Raw genomic sequence first — 22,178 nt, forward strand, 5'->3', positions numbered from 1 at the left:
TATCAGATAAGGTACTTCTCTCTAGACTATATAAAGAATTCTTACAACTGAATATTAAATAATGGCAAAGATTCTGAACAGACATCTCTCCAAAAAAGATACACAAATGGCCAATAAGCAAATGAAGAGGTGAGGTGTTCAACGTCATTTATCATCAGGGAAATGCAAATCAAAACCACAAAGAGATACCACCTCCTACCCACTAGGCTGGCTATAATCAAAAGACAGATAATAGGGGCACCTGGGTGGCTCAGTCATTAAGCATCTGCCTTTGGCTCAGGTCCTGATCCCGGGGTCCTGGGATCGAGCCCCGCGTGGAGCTCCCTGCTCAGTGGGGAGTCTGCTTCTCCTTCTCCCTCTGCCTGCCTCTCCCCCTGCTTGTGCTCTCTCTCTGTTAAATAAATAAAAATCTTAGAAAAAAGATAATAACAAGTATTGGTGATGACACATTGTTGGTAGGAATGTAAAATGGTGCGGCCACTTTGGAAAATCATCTGGCAGCTCCTCGAAAAGTTAAACACAGTGTTATCATATGACCCAGTAATTCCATCCTTAGGTATATAACCCAAGACAAAAGAAAACGTGCATGCATATAACAACTGTATACAAACGGTCAAAGCAGCATTATCCATAATAGCTAAAAAAGAAAAAGTAGAAACGCCCCAAATGTCCATCAACTGATGAATGGGTAAATGAAATGTGGTCTATCCATATGATGGAATTATTTGATAATAAAAGGAAATGAAATATTGATACATGCTCCTATAGACACAAACCTAAAACACATGATCCTTCACAAAAGAAGCCAGTTACAAAAGACCACATACTGTATGGTTCCATTAACATGAAATGCCCAGAACAGACAAATCTAAAGAGACAGAATGTCAATTAGTTGTTGCCTAGGACTAGTGGGGAGGTGATGATGGGATTAGGGGGATGATGGTGAGAGGGCCTATTCTTGGATTCACTATGGCGATGGCTAAAATCCTCTGTGAATGTGTTAAAAACCATTGAGTTGTACACTGTTAGTGGGTGAATTGTATGGTATGTGAATTATTTCTCAATAAAGCTGTTAAAAAAAAGGAAAAATAATTACAAATTATGAGAACTAGCCTAATGTTAAAAAATAAAATAAAAACATATACGGTTAAGGTTGAGGAGGACAGGTGGGGCCCCACTTTGATTTTAGATGAGTTAGTGATTTCTGTGAAGAAGAGGCTGAAAAGTTTGGGAAAGGACTAGGGATGCAAAGAAGGAGGGAAGGGGCTGAGCACCAGGCCGTCGGGTTGTCATCTATAACCAATATTCTAGCAGAAAAACTGCTTCAAGCTTCTAATCCTTGGAGCTTTTATGTAACTATATGTGAAGAAAGCACTGGGGTTAGTCACAAGGGAAATAAGGTCGTTTCGGTCCTCAAGCAGATTTGTGATTTGGGGAGAAACAGTTAATTACACACAACTCAAGGGAAGAAGCAAATATGGTGATGGCTATAAGTAGCTAATCTCAAGGTTCCAAGTCGGAATATCTGTGTCACAGTCCTACTTTTTGAATTTCATCTTTGAGCAACAGAAGGTGGGCCTCTCAGGTTTCGGGGCTGTGACTAGACTGTTTCTCAGGTTCATCATGAGTTTAAAAATAGGCTTTGGGGGTGGGATATAGAAATTAACCACTAGTTAAGAGCATCACTGAAATAGAAAACCCACCCCATTGATGGAGGGCATTTTCATAGGCTGATATGTCTCTATGGCTCTGCTGCCCAAAGGCACTTAATTTCTTGTTTTTCCAGGTGAACCCAAGCCTGATCAGTCAGTTGGAGCAGAATGACTTAAGTTTTGTAGGTCAGGATGTCGATGGACAGAGGATGGAAATCATTGAACTGGCAAGTAAGTGGCTCTTTGTTTTTGAAACTTTTCATGGTAACCTAACGTCTTTTTGTTGTTATATAGGAAGGTATAATTTGTCGTTATATGTGAAGCCAGAAGTTGAGACTCGTTTTGTTTGCTCGCCTTCTTTTCCTCTCTCCTTTGAAATAATATGCAACTAAATAGAAATAATATGACTAAATATAAAGCACATGAAGAAACCAGACCACTTATAATCCTAATCATTTTGGGGCCCACTGTTAAAAAAAGGAAAAATAATTAATCTACCCGAAAATGATACATTGTTCCGTGTCTACCAGTTCTACTAGCAGTATGCTTCCTCACCACCCCTGCCCCCTTTCTGGGCCTCCTCCTGTTGCTAGCCTCTAGGTTAGTCGCTCTGGGAAAGGCCGGCGGCCCACGGTTGAGTAGCACTCTGCTTTCTCCCTCTTTTGAGGAAAAATGGCCCAGTGCCCTCATCCCTCCTCGTGACTGGTTTTGACATCTGTTGTGTGTGGGACCTGGCCCCTCATTCTACCTGGAGTCTGCCTTTCCGTACCACTTGTGCTCCATGGTCAAGTGCGGACCAGTCGTTTGACTTTTGAACACTAGTCCCTGCACCCACAGAAGTTCTTAGTGAGACCAGACACGGCACAATGGGTTAGGGACTTCTGTTGAGGAAGGTCGCTGAAGAAGCTGTTTGTGTGGAGGCTGGGACACCCTCAAGAGCCTAGGCACAAACCATACACCATTACTGGTGAGACAGAGGACACTATTCTCATTCAGAGCTGCAAATACATAGTAAGCCCATGCTTACCGCTGGTCCCAGCTCTTTCTCTAACGTTACTTACTACCTGGCCCTTAACAGAGTGTTTGCCAACCCCTGATGTAGACCCACACATATATACTTCATTTAACTGACTTGAACTTAACATGTTCCGGTGCCTGCTTGACCTGTTTGTCTATCTGAATGTTCTCCTAGCAATCCCAGCTCAACTTATTTAAACCTGAATTACATGCTTTCCAAACTAGCTGTTCTTCCTGACTATTTCTGCTAAGTCATGCTCAATCTCCTTGTTCAGGGTTTCCCACCCTCGCCACCATTGGCATTGGGAGGGGGATCATTCTTTGTGGTGGGGGCGGTCCTGTGCACTGTAAGATATTGGGCAGCATCCCTGGCCTCTACCTACTGGATGCCAGTAGCCCCGTCCCCGCCTCCCAATGTCACAACACCCCAAACCATCTCCAGACATTGCCAAATGTCCTTGAGGGGCACATTTGCCCCTGGGTGGGAACCACTGTCCTAGACCATCAGGCTTAAAATTGGCCTTATTTAGTTCTTCTTCCCCTCTATACCCCCAACTTATAATCGGTTGTCAAGTCCCGTAGATTCTGTCTCTAGAAAGATCGAGCTGGGATTGCATTCCCATCCCTCTCACCCTCATCCCCAGCGCGTGGTGACTCCAACCCAGGGTCCTCCTAAAGCTCCTTCCTGCCTCCAGGCTCTCCCCTCGGCAGCACCTCCTAACGAGGACAGGGCTCTGAGTGTGCAGTGCATGTGACACGAATTCGGTGGATAAACCACGCTCATTTATCAAGTGCTTAGTTTGTACAGGATACTGTAAAAACGGTAACATGATTTCCTAGAACCTACCTTTTTAACCTGTCTTCTTTAGGCTACAGGTATTCTGGACTTACTCTTCTAAATCTCCTACTTCTTTTACCATCTGAGCCCATGTCACCATCCTCTACTTCAAATTCCTTTTCTCTGCCCCTTTCCTTTTCTGTCTGGAATCTGTTCAGGTACTTCGGGAGTCCCGAGCAGGGAGCAGAATTGAAGTTGGCAAGGGCTTCTCTGAATGCAGTGGCATGTTACCTGGACCCTCAAAGAAGGAAAGCAGTGGACACTGAGTGCACACTCGCTAGATGCTTCTCCCTAGACCCCTTGCTAGGGACTGTGCGTGCCTTATGTAACTTTGAAGACAGGTGATGTTATTCCCACTTTACAGAGATGTCCAGCTCATCACAGGTGGGGCTGGAGCCAAAGCTGGTCCCACCACCCCCTCGGTGGATGTTACCGTTCCTCTTGTTTGCACTGGACACGCCACCTAAGATTATCAGTCCATGCCCGAAGTTTTGAATTAGGAGATGAGGATGTATTTCCCGTAGTCTTTCTGATGCAAATGCCCGTCTTTTAGAATTTTTATAGTGTGGATCACTGGTCAGGGTTGAAGTCTCTTAAATCTTTCTGGTGTGTGAGGGGGCAGAGAATTTCATAAGCAGATTGCGGTTTGTTTACTTCATTCAAGTACTTACTCTCTTTTATTTCTCCTGGCTCTCGTTATTGTGAGCAAATACTTAGATGCCTCTTTCATCGCACGGATTTAGATTCCCATTGACACTTTTAAATGCGGGTTGGAAAGGAAACGAGAGATGCTGTAAAATCCTGCCATTTTTTTTAAAAAGCCAATTGCAAGGAAATTCGTTTTATTAAGGAAAATTCCCCAGAAGATTCTGATCTCAGCTACCCCTTAGAAGCATTTCCGTGAATGTCTACATTTCCTAAAGGAGTTCTAAAGGGAACAACAAAGTTTGAGATTAGTATAATGTCAGAATGTGATTCAAAGCAATTAAGAGCACTATTTAAAAGATACTTTATCTGACTAATAGAACACCATCAAAATAAAAACTTTTTCATTTCTTTCCTCATATTGGCATAGGGGATTCTCTTGGAGAAAGCGATTCAGAACAGTGGTCCATTCGTTCAAATATTTTTTGTCCCTGGCCATGACACAATTGTTTGTGTAGCTTCTGTCTGCAGTTGTACAAAAGCACAATTACTGTCTGTGTCTTTCAAAGACATCCCTAGATGCTCTGCTATAAGATTCATTGCATCTGAAATTTAAAGCTACATTGCTTCATTTCTTTTCTAAGAGTGGATGATTGCTTTTCTTCTTTTCTTGAGGGGACACATTCCTGGGAGAAGGTGGCATTCTCTTCACCAGGCTTTCACACCTGAGTGTCCCTCTCATTCAAGGAGGCTTCTTCCTAGATGCGATGGTACAAGATTTCTACACTGGATTTTTCTGGACTCAGAGCTGTCCAGTGAAACTTGCTGCAGTGATGGACTATTCTGCCCTGTTCAGTATGGTAGCTACTAGCCATGTGTGGCTATTGAACACTTGATATGTGCTCAATTAATGTGAATGAATTTAAATAGCCACATGTGGCTAAGAGCTACCATTTTGTATAGCAAAGCTGTCAATGATAACCTTACGAGAGTGGACATTTCCGTTCAGTCCTCATTTCCTTACTATTGTAGTAGGAGCTTTGGGTCTCCAGCGGTAAGTGATGGGGATTTGTGATTTTGAATTCCACACTAGATTTTTAGATCATTTGATAAAGCATCTCGTTGAAAGCTTTAAAGTTATATTTACTCCCCCCTATAAAACTTATATTCTGTCATCTTCAGTTTGATATACATAGCAATTAAGATGATTTTTAAAGTAGGGAATACAGCAACAACCATGCTCTGTACTATAGTAATTATGGGATTAGAGATTTGCCTGATTTCTAATTAGAAGTTGCTTCCTAATCTGGGGGTCGGGGGGCAGGGAAGCCAACATAGTTTTTGAGAGTTCTGATTGGGGGAAGGAATTTGCACTCCTGTAAAATTTCTACCCAGATTTGGAAATGTTGCCCATTTAATGTTTTCCAATCCAAAAGGGGATTTGTGTGTTTAAAAGTAGCTGGGTAAAGCTACTTCTCTGTTCCATTCCATCTAGGAGAACTTGAATTTCTCCTGTACGAGCTTTTTACAACCTTCAATTTGGAAATTGCTTAATTTCCCCCCGATAATGTAAATTACATATGCTCATGGAAAAGTTTCACACAGTAGGGAAAAGTATAAGGAAGAGAACAAAAGTATCTTGACCTCTTACCACCTGGAGCTACAACCACCATTAACATGTTGAAAGGCCATCCCTTTATCACTCCGGGACTCATCCTCACAGGCAATAAGTTGGCAGAGGCTGAAATAGGGGTACAAGGTCAGTTTCATGGTGCCACCTCTGATTAATATCCATCGTAAAGCTGTGATGAGAAAAGTGGTCGTACTTGCTGCATTCCCAGGGGACTTTTCCCTTGGGAGAGGAAACGACCTTGTGGGAACTGGCCGGAAGCCAGCTAAGAGACGGAAGGCCCGACAGCTAGCCTCTAGTGTGAGGGATACTGTGGGAATGGAGCCAACATACGTCTACGAAGGGCCTTCAAAAAGCAGGCAGACTTTGGGCAAAGCAGAATTCATCTTGCCATTCAAAAATGTTGCTTGGTTTTTCTCCCTCTAACACCTTGCACAGATAAAATGCCAGATCTCTCATTAAGTGAGATGTGTTTTGCCGTTTGAGATTCTGCCTTGAAGATGGTTGGTGAGAGTAGCTGCCAGGGATGGTAACAGGTTAATTGCCTCACCATTTGATGCGTTTTCTTATTCAAAGATAAGACCTTTAAAGCAGCTCTCATGTTTGTCTGCTTCAGTCACATCATGATTATTCTCATTTCAGATCACCCCTATTTTGTTGGTGTCCAATTCCATCCTGAGTTTTCTTCTAGGCCGATGAAGCCTTCCCCTCCGTACCTGGGCCTGTTACTTGCGGCAACCGGGAGCCTCCATGCCTACTTGCAACAGGGATGCAAGCTGTCTTCTAGGTAACCAGCTTACTGCTCTCAGCGCCAACCCCAGCTGCACTTATATCAACATTTTAGGGTTCTTGTGAAATTTAATATCATTACAGGACATTTTTAAAATGAAGAGTAATTTTTTTCTTTCTTACCGATCCTCATTTTTTTTCTCTGAATGAAAATGATTTCTTCACGTCCAAGGCAGTAACATGTTAGCTTTCCGAATCACGCTAATGCTGGGTGTTATTTTAGAAGTTTGTGTCATTTTGATAAGTGAAAAGTGGGATTTGCTTTTGGTGACTCTCTGATTAATGAATATATATAAATATTTTATATATTTATTTGTTTTTTAAGGACTAGCCTGTTCATACCCTCTGCACTATTTTTCCTTTTGCTATTGTATCCTTTATCTTACTGATTGGTAAGCTCTTTATATATAAAGGACATTAATCCTTTGTTAGGTTGCAAATAATTTTTCAAAGTGGGTTTGTTTATCTTTTAAGTTGGTAATCATGGTTTTCATTTTCCCTAGATCTTTAAAGAAAGACTTTATGCAGTCCTCATGGTTTTTTTTTTTTAAGATTTTACGTATTTATTTATTTGACAGAGAGAGACACAGTGAGAGCGGGAACACAAGCAGGGGGAGTGGGAGAGGGAGAAGCAGGCTCCCCGCAGAGCAGGGGGCTGGACGCGGGACTCGATCCCAGGACGCCGGGATCATGACCTGAGCCGAAGGCAGACGCTTAACAACTGAACCACCCAGGGGCCCCATCTCTGTGTGTGTGTGTGTGTGTTTTTTTAAGATTTTATTTTGCAGTAATCTCTACACCCAATGTGGGGCTCAAACTCACAACCCTGAGGTCGAGTCACATGCTCCACCGATTGAGCCAGCCAGGCGCCAATATTTATGTATTTTTAGTTTATGTGGTCAGATCTTTAACTTTTATGGATTCTGCCTTTAGTATCATGCCTAAAATCTTTCCCTATCAAAAATATTATATAAAAAAATAGCCCATTTGTTTTCCATTAGGACTTTTATGGTCTCAATTTTATAGTTTAAATCTGTAACATACATATACTTGATAACTGGCATAGTGTGTAAGGTAGGATCTGCATCCCCCCACCCCCATGGTTAGTAAGTTGAGTAGTTCAGATTTGTTGTAAAGATTTCTGTTTTGTTCCGTTGATGATTTCATGTCTTATTGCTGAACCCTTACCACCCTTTTCATTATCATAGCATTACTGTTAATCAAGCCCTTATCTGCCCTATGCCCATTATTTTTTATTTTTTTTTAAGTTTTTATTTATTTATTTGACAGAGAGAGAGAGAGACAGCAAGCGAGGGAACATAAGCAGGGCAAGTGGGAGAGGGAGAAGAAGCGGGGAGCCCGACATAGTGCTCAATCCCAGGATCCTGGGATCATGACCTGAGCTGAAGGCAGACGCTTAATGATTGAGCCCCCCAGGAGCCCCCCTACGCCCATTATTTAACTTTTTAAAAAATATATTTTGCTATTCTTCCAGATGAATTATGCAACGATTTTTAAAATTGGGTTCAAATGAAAAATCCCTTAGGGATTTTCATTAAAATTTCTTTACATTTAAATATTAGTTTGGGGAGAATTTCTCTCTTTACTTCTTCTCCTGCAAGAATATTGGATGCAATAACTTTAAAAGTGGAGGGAACTAGCCAGAATCATAGAGGGGTTATGAAGGGTTATTACCGCAGTAACCGGATATATGTCATTTAGAAGATTACCTTTGCTGACCCCCATCCCAGCAAATAACCCTGGTGATGTTGCAGTCGAGAGCTGCCAGGATCTGTGTCTGGTGTGTGTGCGTGTGCTTGTGTTACACAAGCCTGCTTATTCGTGACATTACCTGCGGGGAGAAGCTCACAGCTCTCTCATTTCTTGTAGCCAGTTTTCAAACGGGAACAGCTTTACGTATTTCCCTGTCAGGTGTCTTACTGACTCAATGATCACTGCTTGCTCCGCCAGTGCATTTGAGCCAGTGCACTGGTTTCCCAGCTGGGGCCTGCGGAGCCGCAGTCTGGGCGGCGGTGAGGAGCAGGCCGCGGGGGCCCCAGGCTTTCCCCCCGCTTCGGCCGAGCAGCTGCTCTTTACCAGGCTCGCGTGGCGAAGTTCCGCACGAGACTGCACGTGAAGAGAGCTTCTGTGTTGTGACACGGCGCGGCATTGCAAATGCCAGGGTGGTCGCGGGTCGCACGCGTGCCGTGACCCTTTCTCCGCCACTGTATAGTCTCCGTTATTTCCGGTGCTCGCCCGTAAGAGGAGGGTGGCGGCAGCGATAGCTGGGCGAAATAATGTCGGGCTGTTTGCCAGCAACGGCTAAGAACGAGTGTTCTCTAATTTGTGTGGACTGCGCACCTGTGTGCTAGATGGCCCGCTGCTTCCCGCGGGGGGCGGGGAGGGGGGATGGCGGTTTCTGGGCAAAGCTTACCGGCAGTTTCTGAGAAAAATGCTTGCTTGCTAGGGACTCCTGAGCAAGACTCAGTATGTCTCGAGGACAAGGCAAGACTTCTTAATGTAACTCCGAGGCTGGTATTGGAGTACAGCCGACTAGCAGGCTTCCGCGGTGGTCAGAGAACTCCTGCGCGTCAGCCATAAACCGGTGCGTTTCTTAAGGGCAGCCGACACCTTATTTGTGGTGATCTCCCTGGCTCCCTAGCGCACGGGGTAGTTAAGTACCCATTAAAGTACTAACTGTAGGTAGCAGGGGAGGATGGGTATAGTCTAGCCTAATTTTGACACCTCGCGGTGGGGGGGGGGGGTGTCCAACTAAGAATGGTGACCATGAGTTAACCCAGTGACAGACACCCGGATTCCAGAGGGACCTTGCACTTCAACTCCTCTCTGCCCAGCTCTGTGGCGTGAGTGAACGATGAAAAGCGAACGAGTGCTTTGATGGCCAGGCTCTAACGTGAGCTGAGTTGGTACTGTATTTCTGTCAAACCAGACTACTGTCTGTAATCCATCACAAACAAACGTAACAAGGAATATGAACACCAGCATAGTGACTTCCTTCCCCAGAAATTGGCTGACTGTATGTAATTATATGGCACATGCGCAGCTGACATCTTTAAAGCCCAGAATACAAAAATCTTTGGCTTTGAGCGAGTACACCTGAACTATAACCTCTGCGTTCTGGCCTGTGGAGAACAGTTATCTTTTAGTGCCTGGGAAGTTGCGGTGAGAATGGTATTTTGGGATCTAGAGCTGGTGAGCTAAATTCTTGGCTACTCTGCTGTCTATAGAGTGGAAGCCCAGTTATGAGGACCAATTCCACCTGGTTTTCAACTTGCAGTCTTCGGTTCGAGAAAGGCATAACAGTTTTAGGGTAGTATTTTTTAGGTTTTTATAAGCTGCTCAGGAAGTACATGCAAAATCAAACGGAAAGCCTTTGTTTTGGGGGTCCCCCCAGGACGACCCACACATTTGATGATTAACTAGAAGGAAATCAGAATATAGTGGTACTCATGGTTAAAACTTCAGTGACGGAGTAAGCACACCCAGCTGGCTCAGTAAGCGAAAACGATGTAAGTGGGGTGTGGGGAAACCTATCTGCAGGTTTCCTATGCCCCCCCCCCCCCATGAGAGCTCACACAGAGCTCACCTTCCCTTCAGCAGGGAACATGCAGCAACATGTGTCTGATGTTTGTGCCCAGAGGAGCTCATTTGAGACTCAGAGTTTAGGGTTTTTATTGGGGCTGGTTACATAGGCATTCTCTACCTAGCAACCACTCAAATTCCAGACTCTCAGAAGGAAAGCAAGCATTCACCATAAAGCGCATCAGCCTACACCCAGTGAAAGGACCTTATCGGTTAGTCATGGAGAACACATTCTGAAAGCCAAGTTCCTGAGTCGTTCTCCCATCCCACGCCACTAAGCAAGCCCTTCTAATGATAGCAGCCTCACGCCTGCTGTGTTAACTCTTTTTTTGCACAAGTCTAATAAGCCAGTTTTAGAAAAAACAAATCCGGTGGGAAATTATTGTAATCCTCTGCTGAGATCTCTCCTCTGGTGTCAAAACATGTGTCCCATGTACGAAAGATAACCGCACATTTGCCTGGTTTTGCTGGCATATCATGTAATAGGATGGGACTGTTTCATGTGATTGTAAGAAGGCAATTTTAGGGGACTTATACTAAATACACTATACAAAGGTGCTTGTAATTGTGAGTTCTTGAGTATCTAGAAACAAAGCATATCATCTCTGTTCAGAATTGCATTTTTAAGCACCTGGAAACAGAAGAGGGATCGGAGTCTAAAGTGGTTCAGAGGTTGTTTTCCAGCATGTGGATCTCTGGGGCTGCCCTGCAGAACTCTTAGGCTCACTCACTACACAGCAAGTGGAGAAATAGCTTCCAGTTTGGATGACGCTGCCATTTATCACACCCGTGTGTCAGGTCAGAGTAAACCTCTCGTGCTTACACAGTGCTCGTTCCATGTTGGAAAGCAAGAACCTAGATGGGGCTCGGTCAGCAGTTCACAGACACGCAGCTCTTGGAGGTAGCATGTCTTTAAAGTATAAAACCAGAATCTTAAGACATTTGAGCAGCATTGTATTCTAGGTTTTAGGATCCTGGATTCCATGCCTCCACCCAACATATACTACCTTTTGTGCAGAGAAATCATCTTCTTTGGCAAAACAGGAAGCGATCTGGTACAGAAACAACAGGAGGGAAATTACTCAGTGATTCCCTCTATTTGCTTGACTTTTTCAGACCGAACTCAAAAGTTGAAACTACTATATAATCAAAGGGCCCTTAGAGGAAGTTCACACCCAGAACCGGGTCTTTACATTTCCCGATACCTCGTGTGCTCCCAGGATCTGAGTCCCTTCTCTCCTTCATGCTTATCCTCATCTCTTCATTTTTTTTTTTTACCTGTGAATCCTGGCAGCAGTCAGGGAGAGAAGGCACCCATTTTCATTCACCATTGTCTCTAGTCTCTCTGCCATGACTCTCTTCTGGGTTTCCTTCTAAGTGACACGCCGGCTTCAAGCTTGGGAAGATTTTGTTTTCTGTTGACTTCTAGATGTAGCATGACAGAAAATTTTGAAAATAGAAAAAAAGGACCCATAAACCCACCAGCCTAACACACTGTGCTCATTTTTGAGTATTTCCTTCTAACCTTTATAAGCATATAGGACTCATTTCATGGTTATAATCACTGTTCTGTGACCTCGCTCTTCTCTGCATCAGTTTATAAAGGGGCACAGTAATGGTACCCTCTTGACATGGTACCCACTTAATGAAGATTAAGTTTCATACTAAATGTAAAGCACTTAGCACAGTGTCTGGCCTATGGTGGGAAATTAAATGGAAATTATTTTTTTATTTTTAAAGGAAGCTCTACACCTTAAGTGGGGCCTGAACTCACAACCCTGAGATCAAGAGTCACACACTCTACTCATTGAGCCAGCTAGGTGCTCCTAAATGGGAATTATTATTATTAATTTTACCTTAGTTCTGGTCTTCTTCATCTCTTGCCTACTACAGAGCTTCCTATCTGGTCTCTATACCTCCAGCTTTCCTCTTCTCAGTCCATCTTCCTACATTATTTTGGAGTTTAAAACTCTCAGTGGCTTCCCTTGACTTAGAGAATAAAATGCACACAGATCCTTAGGGAACAGCTTGCAGCCCCTTGATCTCCCTAGAAGCTTTTAATGCCTTTGCCTCAGCTCACACCACTTTTGAGGCCCTTGATATACATTCCTGAACTGCTTAGTGAGAGGTGAATGCCAATCTGTGTCCTGTTAGGATGCTACTTCCTGACAGTGGGCATGGGAGGTGGATGTGACCTCTCTATTGATTGTAGTGTGTGCATTTCTCCCTCTAAGGCATACTTATCCCCCCTTGGGTACCTCTTTCTCTTTGACTAGGAGGGTGAGATACTTTTATCCCCCCTGCATGAATCTGATGCGCATTTTCCAGCACTATTTTAAACTTGGGATCACCTTGCCTATTTTTTTTTTAACCTTTGGGCTGCATGGTTGATGTTGCCAAGGGCCATTCTTGCAGTCTGTGGTGTGTAGGGGCCAAGGGCTGGCCATCCCAAGATGGCCCAGTTTGGCATAAAGATTATTTCAAGTTTGAAGGGGTTGGGGACAGGTCTTCTCAAAATATGCCACTTCTGCACGTGGACTGTTTTGAGTTGAAGGCAATCAAGACACTGCGGGCTCAAGAGAAACTTTAGTCCCTCCAATTTTCTTCTGTTAATCTGTCTCATGTCACTTTGATTCTTAGTCCAGCTAGGAGTACCTTAAAGGGGACAGGAAATTCTTGCTCCCCGACAGGTGCAAATCGTTTGTTTCTTTGGGGATGGTGTGAACGAGTAGAGCAGGGGCTATGGATTTGGTTTCTGGGTTTGCTGCTTACTGGGTGATTTTTCCCAAGTCTCTACTCCTAAACTTCAGGATCTTCATCCTTTTGGGCTGCTGTAAAGAATAGTTGAGATGGTGCTTTGTATATTTTAAACTGATATAAAAATACTACTTTTTCCCATTTGTTACATTTCAAGCAAAAGTGAACTGGAAAAAGAAAATGATTCTATTTTAACAGTTTTTTAAACACCTTTTAAATCAGCGCCGCCCCCTGTGCCCCCATTGTTTGTCACCAACTGCATACCTTGAGACTTTTTGGTAAAGTGCTGCTAATAAACCACATTTGAATACACCTTCCCTTAGGGATTAAATGTTGATTAAGAGGTACTCTTTACTGATGGTGGTTCACTGCAGTGCTGATGATATGGTACCAGCCAGGGATGGAGTTAATAGTGATAGAGACTACTGTGCTTTTAATGCCCTGCTGGGGTCGTATTCTACCATTTACTATTCAGTGCAAAACTCATCAAAGCATACTAAGTTTTTATTCCATTGCTCTCACATTTTATGGCTTCCAGGGGCTCTTTGAAAAGGAAGTAAGTAAAGCAGTGACAATGCTTTGGAGAAAACTGTGTGCATGGCAACCTGTTTTAAAACAACGCTTTTTCCACATGAAATGGATTTTGATACAAAGTATTGTAGGAACTCGTGCATGCTGGGAATCCTAAGTTGGCCATCAAGATTTTTTAAAATTCCAACCACCTCTTTCTGTTAATGGAGAAGAAGTGGCTTAATGGCCGCCCCTGGGATGGCATAAAAAAGTGGGATATATGAGGCATTACTATATCTTGTCCTAGTGCCTTGAAATATATATTTTCTTATATTGGGAATTTACTAGGAACCAGGAATTTTTGACGAACAAATGACGATGACCAACCTTTTGTTTGTCAAAGAACCACACGTAGATTGTTGCAGTCAAGTCTCCTAGGTCAAGCCAGTGTTGTAAGGATAGCGATTCCCATGAATCACTGCTGGTGATTCTGATTTTGTCTTGTAAAAAGTCATATAGGGGGCATCTGGCTGGCTCAGTCGGTAGAGCATGTGACTCTTGACCTTGGGGTTGTGGGTTCAGGTCCCACATTGGGCTTGGAGCCTACTTAAAAAAAAAAAAAAAAGAAAGTGTATATATACATATATATTAAAACTTTTTAAAAAAGAGTGCTTCTGTTATCTGGGGGACACATGGATGCATGAGAGACATTTGCCACTTGCCATGATTTTCATTAACTGTAGGTAGCCAGACCTTAAAAAAAATTTTTTAGGAAGTGACAAGGAGAACCATTGCATGGTGATTATAGTTTTTGATATGGTGATATATTGTTGTTGCTGTTTTTAATCATTATTCATTTGTTTTAAAATCAGTGCTATCCAACAGAACTTTCGGCAATGATGGAACTGTTCTATAATCTGCACCGCCCAATATGACAGTCGCCAGCCCCACAGGACTATTTGTTGGGCGGTTAGTTGGACCCTGAGGGAGGAGGGATAAAGCAGATGCTGGTCACACCCTTGGAGCCAGCCCTGACGGTTAACAGCCACACCTTCAGAGCCACCTCTAAGAGCTAAGAGAACAGGAAAGGCCTCGCCACAGAGCTGGCTCAGAAGCCACAAGGGGACTTCCACGTGCTGAGCATGTGCACAAAAGGCGCAACGTGTCCTTAAGGTCACAGCAAAAGCTCCTTAGAAACTCATAAATATACAATACATAGATAAATACAATTGTAACAGAATGCATCATGGGTAGGCGCATGCGCAGAAGCCAAAATGTTATATAACCAGCTGTCACTTGACCATATCTGTCAAAGCCAAATTTAGGGCGGAAAACCGGCTTAAAAGGATGCAGCTAGAGCTTCTTGGGGCCATTGCCACTCTTGCTCTAGTAGTGGCTCATTTTCGCTCTTGAAAGTGTAGGTACTATGCTTATCTACTTAATGAACTCTATCTCCCCATTCTGGTCTCGGGTTTCGGGTTTCCAATTCTTCGGTGCATCTGGGGCAAGAACCGAGCAACCCGGTAGCATATGGAGCACTTGAACTGCACTTAATATGTGTGAGTGAGGCATGGAATTTTCAATTCAGTTCGGCTTTAATTGATTTAAATGTAGATAGCGTCCTGTGGCTTGTGGCTACCATATTGGGCACTGCAGGTTTAAAACTTCCCCTCCTCAAATATATCAAGATACACACAAATGGGTCTGTATTCTGTGGCATTTCATAAAGTTTAACATGTAAGACCTTAATATCTAATAATTTTCCCTACTGAGAAATGTGTGTACAGAGAAGATGATTTTAAAAGATGGGTTAGTCTTAAGATAGAGCTGAGATGTCACGAATTTAGTGAAAATACACTCAGACAAGTATATCTTATGACTTCTTTAAGTTTGTTCTGTGTGAAACTCAAATGAACCCCTAAGTCAGACGCAGCACAGAGTAGCATTCACGTTTTATTGAACGTGCAGGAGCCGCTGCTGTTCCGTGTGTGGTGATGATCCGTATTTTATTTCTAGCGCTTGCTTTTTGTTGGCACGCGGATGCCCTGACATCAGCACGTTGAACAGCAATGCCTATTTTAATGATTCTGTTCTTGAGTGCCATGGTTTATTTCATTGTCCTACTTCTGGCCCCTGACACATAGGAAGAAGAATCAGTGAACCCGCTCATTTGCCTTAGAAATGACTAAACTCAAGCCGAGTCTCCCCATGCCATTTTGATGTGTTGTCAGAGTTTGGGGGAGCCAGCCATCAGACAGAAATGAGGACCGTTAGGTTAGAAACAGACCCACCCTGCTCTGCTGGCTAATGTGGGCAGGGAATTATTTGGGACAAGAAGCAATTCTGGGGCGCCTGGGTGGCTCAGTTGGTTAAGCAACTGCCTTCGGCTCAGGTCATGATCCTGGAGTCCCGGGATTGAGTCCCTCATCGGGCTCCCTGCTCAGCCGGGAGTCTGCTTCTCCCTCTGACCCTCCCCCCTCTCATGCTCTCTCTGTCTATCTCATTCTCTCTCAAACAAATAAAGTCTTAAAAAAAAAAAGCAATTCTGAAAAGCATGCAATTGGCAGTTTTTGTGACTTCTTTATATTTCCATGACTTTTTGAGAGATGCCATGTTATAAATATGTAACTCTCATAAACAACGACGGCTTACATTTTTATGTAGTCTTCAGAGCACATTTAGACATTCCCTTTTGGCCTTCATAACATTTTGGTGAGGTTGTAGGTATTGTTACTATTTTTCTAGACTCTCAGGAGTCAAGTGACCAGTCCAAAAGTATGTGGCTAATAAATAGTACAACCAGGAGTGTGAGGGGGGAGATGTGGGCCCACCTTACTCTTCCCTGGGCTCCGAGGTTGGGAAGGAAGCAGGTGTAACATCTGATGCCTGAGAAAATGGGAGTTCCTTGGTTCTTTTGGCCTTCTCGCTTGTGGAGTCAGGGGACATGCCCCAAGGTGCCTACTGGCACATTGCAGCCCAGCTTAGACTTGAGCTTGTGGCCTGGGTTGGCATGATGGGGATGCTGACCCCGCCTTGAATGAGCTGTGTGCTGGGTGAATCACCTGAACACCCTAACCTTCATTTCTTCTCCCAGAGGAAGTTGAGTGCAACTTCCAATTCCCTTTTTGTCGCACAGAACCAGGAAGGATTCGACATTTGTGTAATGAGAGTGCATGGATAAGGAAGGACATACCAACTTTTGGAGACAGTTTAAAAAAAAAATTCTTTAGTTATTCCTGTATTTTCTTTATTGGAAACCCTTTTGTAACAGAAGTGATTTTCCTGCTCTAAAATCTAAGTAGGAGGTATCTTCTCCTTGATTGTTTTGAGGATCTGTTGATTTATATGTTTATCTAACATATCTTGTCTTTTCTGCCAATTCTCAATCCTCGTCTATCTCCTCTCCATACTCGAGCCCCGCCCCCACAGCCTTTCCAGTATTTTGTTCAAAAGTCAGGGAGGAGAGTGAGGCTGTTGACCTATTTTTGTTGACCTATTTATTGATACGCACTCAATATGTTTAGAGTAAACCTTTGCTTCCTAACGTGTTAGCAGAGGGTTTCTTCAGTTCCCTTTCCTCCTTTAAAAAAAAAAAAAGAAAGAAAAAAAATGGATTTTCACGTGTTATGGAAATCAGACTTCTATTGCTGTAAGTCAGCAAACAGTTGGTCAAGGCTAGGAATGGGTCAGGCATAAAACACTTACTTCCTGGCAACATCATCTCCATAGATCAGTAGAACTCCTGTGAAGTTGATCTACTTGCTGATTGATTTGGAACCGAGCAAGAGGAACCCCAAGCTGAGCCCATGGCTCAAAGCAAAACTCCAGTTGCAGGGCTCTGTCATGGAGAAGGTGTACTTCTGAGGGAACCCAACATGGCAGCATCTACGTCAGTCATTGGTCCTATTTTGAATACTACATGTGACTCGAGGTAGTCGGAGCATCCCATAAAGCTTCTAATGTGAGAATAGCATAATTGTGCAAATTATTTCTGAAGCCCTTGGACGTATGAGAATGTTTGTTGGAATGGAAAACTTTCATGCTGCTGGCCTATATTAGTGGCCTTCAGAAGATTATAAATTTTAATCTAAATTGAAATGCTTTTATAAATTTTCTGAATAAGTTGCTTCCAACTTAAGATGAAAGCAAGTGATCAGCTCCTCTGACGAAAGATCATTGTGTGTGGTTGGACTAACCTCTTTTTGCCGTGACTAGAAAGTGGTGGTAGAACATCGCTTAGCATTTTCTCTGAGTGGAGATTAATTATGGAATGTGTTTGGAAGTGTAAATAGGATAATGGTCCAGGGTTTTTTACACCTTGCTAAATTAGTTCCTCTTTTGATCTAGTGATAGATACAGCGATGCCAGTGATGACAGCTTTTCAGAGCCAAGAATAGCCGAATTGGAAATAAGCTGAAACTAATACAGGACTGGGACGAATCAGGACTGCCTGAGAAGGTAAGATGGAAGCCTCAAGTAGTCTCTGTTTGTCTGACAGCCAAGCTGTTGTCCTGCTGGAGAAGGGACCATTATAGGACTTGCCTTGCATGATTTTGCTCTCGCGGGATGCTCCCATTTGCCTGGCATAGGTAGCAAATATGAGCAGCCCGGGGCATAGTTAGGACGGACCTGACAGCCGATCGTGCTTTTGGGAAACTGGAATGCACCGGAGAAAGCTCACAGTTAGCATGGGGGAACTGGAATGCACCTGAGAATGCTCACAGTTAGCATGGGGGAACTGGAATGCACCTGAGAAAGCTCACAGTTAGCATGGGGGAACTGGAATGCACCTGAGGCCAGGAATAAATATGTAAGTGCACCTCTAAATGTGTATCTGGAGGCTAGAGTGGTTAGAGTTGTCATAGATCAGCAAAATTTGCTCTGTAAAGGGCCAGATAGTAAATATTTTAGGATTTGCAAGCCGTGCAGTCTCTGTTGCAACTATTCTACTTTGCCATTATAGGGGGAAAGCAGGCGTAGCCAATACATAAGTGAATGGGCGTGGCTGTGTCCCAATAAAACTTTATTTACAAAAGCAGCTTGCTGACCCCTGGTTTAGGTCATTCATGGAGAAACAGATTTCCATGGATTTGTGTAAAATAAAATGGTATTTTATTTCTTTGTAGGGAGATGCCAGAGACTGGCTCAGCTTCTGAGGGCACCTTATTTTCTCCACGGCTCTTTTAGGCTTTAGGAGGGAGGACAGCAGCCTGGATAACTTTATTGAATTCGAGCTCAGAGGCTGATGCTGCCTGGGATAACTCTAGTGTTATGGCAGGCCTTGAAGTGGATGAGCAGCTCTCTTTTCTGGAAAGTGTATAAAGAGTTAATTGCTCCAGTATGAGCTCTCTTCGTTTCACTTAGAAGTAGGATATTCATGTTCACCAGGGAATGCATACCTCTCTCTATTTCGGTTTGCCTCAAACATGGAGACCTTTAGGAGCAAACCAAAATGGTGCAAAGACTAGCTGGAGGTACTTGAAAGACTTACATTATTCAGTTTCTGATGTTGCTAATACTTATATTCTTCTTCTGTTTTTTTAAGGCTCTGAAATAACTGAAGCCAGGATGAAGGAACTGTCTGAGGAGATCACCACACTCTTAAAGAATCACTCTATTTTCCACCAAACATGGATGTAAAGCCTCGAAGGGGATCTAATAATAGATAAACCAGAACCAAAGGGCTACTTTCCTTTTCAGTCCAGAGGTGGGCTTTGGTTCTCACAAATTTCTGTAGCCAATTAAACTTTTCCCAGAAACCTCACGGGGGAGAAAGCGTGTTTGTGTTTTGTCCGGCATATGGTGATGTCCCGGCAGTGAGCAAGGATCCGGGTAACTGAGGCTTCACTGTGCTGTATGAGAAAGGTGGCAGGGCACATGCCACAGTGAATTTTGAGTCAAACAGGAGTCGTTCTGTGACCTGGAGCTCAACCACAGATTTGTGTGCGGCCCAAGCTTCTTTCAGTTTGTCATCCTGTTTATTTTTATTTTTTATTTATTTTTTTAAAGATTTTATTTATTTATTTGAGAGAGAGAGAGAATGAGAGAGAAAGCACATGAGATGGGGGGAGGGTCAGAGGGAGAAGCAGACTCCCTGCTGAGCAGGGAGCCCGATGCGGGACTCGATCCAGGCACTCCAGGATCATGACCTGAGCCGAAGGCAGTCGCTCAACCAACTGAGCCACCCAGGCGCCCCGTCATCCTGTTTATTTTTAGCTAAAAATAAAATTAAACATGTCCAAGACTGGGGGGGGGCGGCAAGTAAGACCCTCGCTGCAGGTGGGCAGAATGTAAGGGGGCATAAATATATATATAATATATGTATATTCATTGAGGCAGAATTCACATAATTAACCATTTTATTTTTATTTTTATTTTTTTAGAATTAACCATTTTAGTTTTTTAAAAGATTTTATTTATTTATTTATTTGAGACAGAGAGAGCACGAGGGGGAGAGGGGCAGAGGGAGAGGGAGAAGCAGACTCCCCACTGGGCAGGGAGCCCAACGAGGGGCTTGATCCCAGGACCCCAGGATCATGACTAGAGCCAAAGGCAGACGTTTGACTGACTGAGCCACCCAGGCATCCCGGGAATTAACCATTTTATTTAATTAATTAATTTATTTTTAAAAGATTTTTATTTACTTATTTGAGAGAGAGTGAGAGAGAGCACAGAGGGAGAAGGAGAAGCAGGCTCCCCGCTGAGCAGAGAGCTCGATGCGGGGCTCCATCCAGGACCCTGGGATCATGACCTGAGCCGAAGGTAGACGCTTAACCACCTGAGCCACCCAGGCACCCCTAGACTTAACCATTTTAAAGTGAATGGTTCAGGGGCATCAGGTACATTCGCAACATTGTGCAACCAACACCTGTCTCCAGTCGGCTTCCTGATGTCCCCGTTGAATGAGCTTGAGAGGAGAGTTGTTGCTCACATCTGAGCTTCCCGACTTTAACTTAAATATTTTAACTGCTCAGTTAATTGTTTTGAGTGTGTTGTCTTTGGCCTTTTAAGTTTTTTTTTTTTTTTTTAAGATTTTACTTATTTATTTGAGAGAGAGAGAATGAAAGAGAGCACGAGAGGGAAGAGGGTCAGAGGGAAGAGGGTCAGAGGGAGAAGCAGACTCCCTGCTGAGCAGGGAGCCCAATGCAGGACTCGATCCCGGGACTCCAGGATCATGACCTGAGCCGAAGGCAGTCACTTAACCAACTGAGCCACCCAGGCGCCCTGCCTTTTAACTTTTTTCACTTAAGTCTGTAAGGTGTTACAGCGTTATTTTTGTAAGACGCTACAGAAAATTCATCTACCAAACACAGGCAGAAGTGAAATGAGTAATTCTGGTAAACAAAAATATTACAGAGCTTTAGAGCTCCACTTGTGAAAATTATAACTTGGAGATCACAAGAGGCTCCAAATGAAAAGCCCACGAGGTAGGTTAAAAGCTGGAATAGGCCTCATAGAGAGAGGGACTTAAGCACTGGGGGCATACTTTACCATCACAAAGGGGTAGTGTGGCTTAAATGGAAGTTTTCGATTGTGATGATTATGATTTCTCAAGTCACTTATACCAGAGTGCTTTCACTGTGGGCTGATGATGCATGTAAATAGGACCAGAAGAAGGGCACTTAAAAACAATAAACCAGCCCTTTTGTTGTTACTACATGAGGTTTTCCTCTTTTGGAGACACCCCTTGAACTTGGAATCCACTGAAGGCTTAATGGTAGTAGCGTGGCTGCTCAGGATAGTGGAGCAGCCGTGGGACAGGAACACATGGAAAGTTATTATAAATCATTCATTCAAGAAATGTATCTTGAGCCCTCAGCAGGAGCCACACATGGTATCAGGTGCTGGGGGAAACGAAGAGGAGCAAAATTTGCCCTTGTAGGGGTCCGGGGCAGGCTGCCCCAAGACGGGCCACTGTGGCATAAAGATGAGTTAAAAGTCATCGAAACCTAGCAGATGCAGGAAAAGCTCTCGGCCTCCCCTTCAACTGCCTAATTTTACATGGGAAAGGAGAGCCTGTACCAGGAAGAAAGCTATTAACAGAGACTCCCTTTTATCTAAGAACCTTGTCTGCATAACAGGGCAATCTCGTTTTTCAAAACATCTCCTTTCACCTTCCTGCTAATGAGCTCTCTCCCCTCTGTGTCCTCACACCCCTCCACCTCTCCTTAGCTCCTATAAGCTTCCCTGGTGCCTCCTTGTCTTTGGAATTTCCCTGTCTGTGTCGATTCCCGTAAGTATGCTATTAAATTTTATTTTCTCCTGTCAATCTGTCTCATGTCGATTCGATTCTTAGTCCTGCTAGAGGGACCTTGAAGAGCAGAGGAAGGTCTTCCTCCCCAACACCCCCAAAATATGTCTCTTTGGTATAAGAATTCGTTTAGGCTGATTTTAAAGAAATAGCAGACATAGGGAGAGCTCTGAAAACTGAGTAGAAGTTACCGTTTGTGTACAGGTCATTAAACTGCTGTTTGTTTTTCTCCCGTTAATCTGTTTTTTAGGTAAGGGGGTATCTTCTATCCCAGGCTTTGATGGAAATAGAACGTGAACTTGGTGAGCTGCTTTTTGCCATGCAGCTTTGGTCTTTAAGGTTCATGTCCATGAAGATCTCTAAAACACGGTGGTAAATCTATGGATGCCATTCAGTTTTCTCTCTCTGGGATGGGGCTCACTTTCCATCCTGGTAGCTTCCTTGGTACTACTGATATGGGAAACAAAGGCAGAAGAAAAATTATTA

At 43.6% G+C, this 22,178-nt stretch overlaps 1 protein-coding gene across 3 annotated transcripts in view; it reads left to right on the plus strand.

Annotated features, from left to right (window-relative positions):
• Positions 1–19,215, plus strand: part of CTPS2 (CTP synthase 2) — a 100,891-nt gene extending 81,676 nt beyond the window's left edge. For all 3 annotated transcript variants that reach the window (XM_027609178.2, XM_027609177.2, XM_027609179.2), the window contains exons 16-19: positions 1,787–1,883; positions 6,425–6,569; positions 17,789–17,899; positions 18,987–19,215. In XM_027609178.2, coding sequence (XP_027464979.1) covers positions 1,787–1,883; positions 6,425–6,569; positions 17,789–17,858 — 312 coding nt within the window. In that variant the 3' untranslated portion in view covers positions 17,859–17,899; positions 18,987–19,215. The remainder of the gene's footprint in view (positions 1–1,786; positions 1,884–6,424; positions 6,570–17,788; positions 17,900–18,986) is intronic.
• The last annotated feature ends 2,963 nt before the right edge of the window (positions 19,216–22,178 follow it).

This window comes from Zalophus californianus, chromosome X (assembly GCF_009762305.2).
Source record: "Zalophus californianus isolate mZalCal1 chromosome X, mZalCal1.pri.v2, whole genome shotgun sequence".
Taxonomy (NCBI): Eukaryota; Metazoa; Chordata; class Mammalia; order Carnivora; family Otariidae; genus Zalophus; species Zalophus californianus.